The following is a 706-nucleotide window of genomic DNA, read 5'->3' on the forward strand; positions in this document are numbered from 1 at the left end:
TTCTGTGAGTAAGAGGGGGCGGGGAGGGGCATCACCAGGAATCCAGCGCTCCGCCTGCAGAAGCACGCAGGCTGCGGGGAGTACAAGCCTGGCTCGGTCTTCAGGGGCTCCTGGGCAGATGTGGCTGAGTCTACCAGTGCCTGGGTCAGTCAGAGAGCTGCTGGGAGATTCACAGGTTGGCAGGGACCTTGCGGCATGGCTGGGTGCTCCGGGCAGCTGCCTTCATATAAAACGGGGAGCCAAGCAGGTATGGGGTGTTCCTGGGGGCTGCTCCACTGCACAGACTGGCTAGGGAGGGTGAGGCGACTTAGGGGCCTGTCCCCAAGCTGTCTGATACCACCCAGCCGCTGCTCTTGCTGTGCTATTTTAAGTGTTCTCTAATGTAAAATCAGTTTCCTAAAGACACTTGGACTTACGTTTGAGACTGAGAGCACTGTCATCAACGTCAGAGGAGTAGGTAGAGAAGCTGGGGGAGGCGGGGTGGGGATGAGGCTGCCCTGTCCCCTGTGGACCCCCAGGCTGCCTCCTTTCAGCTGCCAGCTTGCTCTGTGATCTGCCTGGGCCCCAGCCCCAGGAGGAGGGCCCCATGACAAAGCCCGCTCAGACACCCTCACTTGGCTGCTCAAAGAGCCTTCTCCATTCGCCAGGGGACATTTCATTCCCCATGCTGGAGAAACAGAGTGGCCCAACCAAGCTGCATCACTAA

The 706-nt window shown here is 59.2% G+C and overlaps 1 protein-coding gene across 1 annotated transcript in view; it reads right to left on the reverse strand.

Annotated features, from left to right (window-relative positions):
- Window positions 1-169: 169 nt before the first annotated feature.
- COL20A1 (collagen, type XX, alpha 1) overlaps window positions 170-706 on the reverse strand; it is a 30,456-nt gene continuing 29,919 nt past the window's right edge. Inside the window, 1 exon segment of the mRNA XM_008579853.1 lies at window positions 170-288. Coding sequence (XP_008578075.1) covers window positions 170-288 — 119 coding nt within the window.

The sequence above is a fragment of the Galeopterus variegatus genome, unplaced genomic scaffold, assembly GCF_000696425.1.
Source record: "Galeopterus variegatus unplaced genomic scaffold, G_variegatus-3.0.2 Scaffold1966, whole genome shotgun sequence".
NCBI classification, from domain to species: Eukaryota; Metazoa; Chordata; class Mammalia; order Dermoptera; family Cynocephalidae; genus Galeopterus; species Galeopterus variegatus.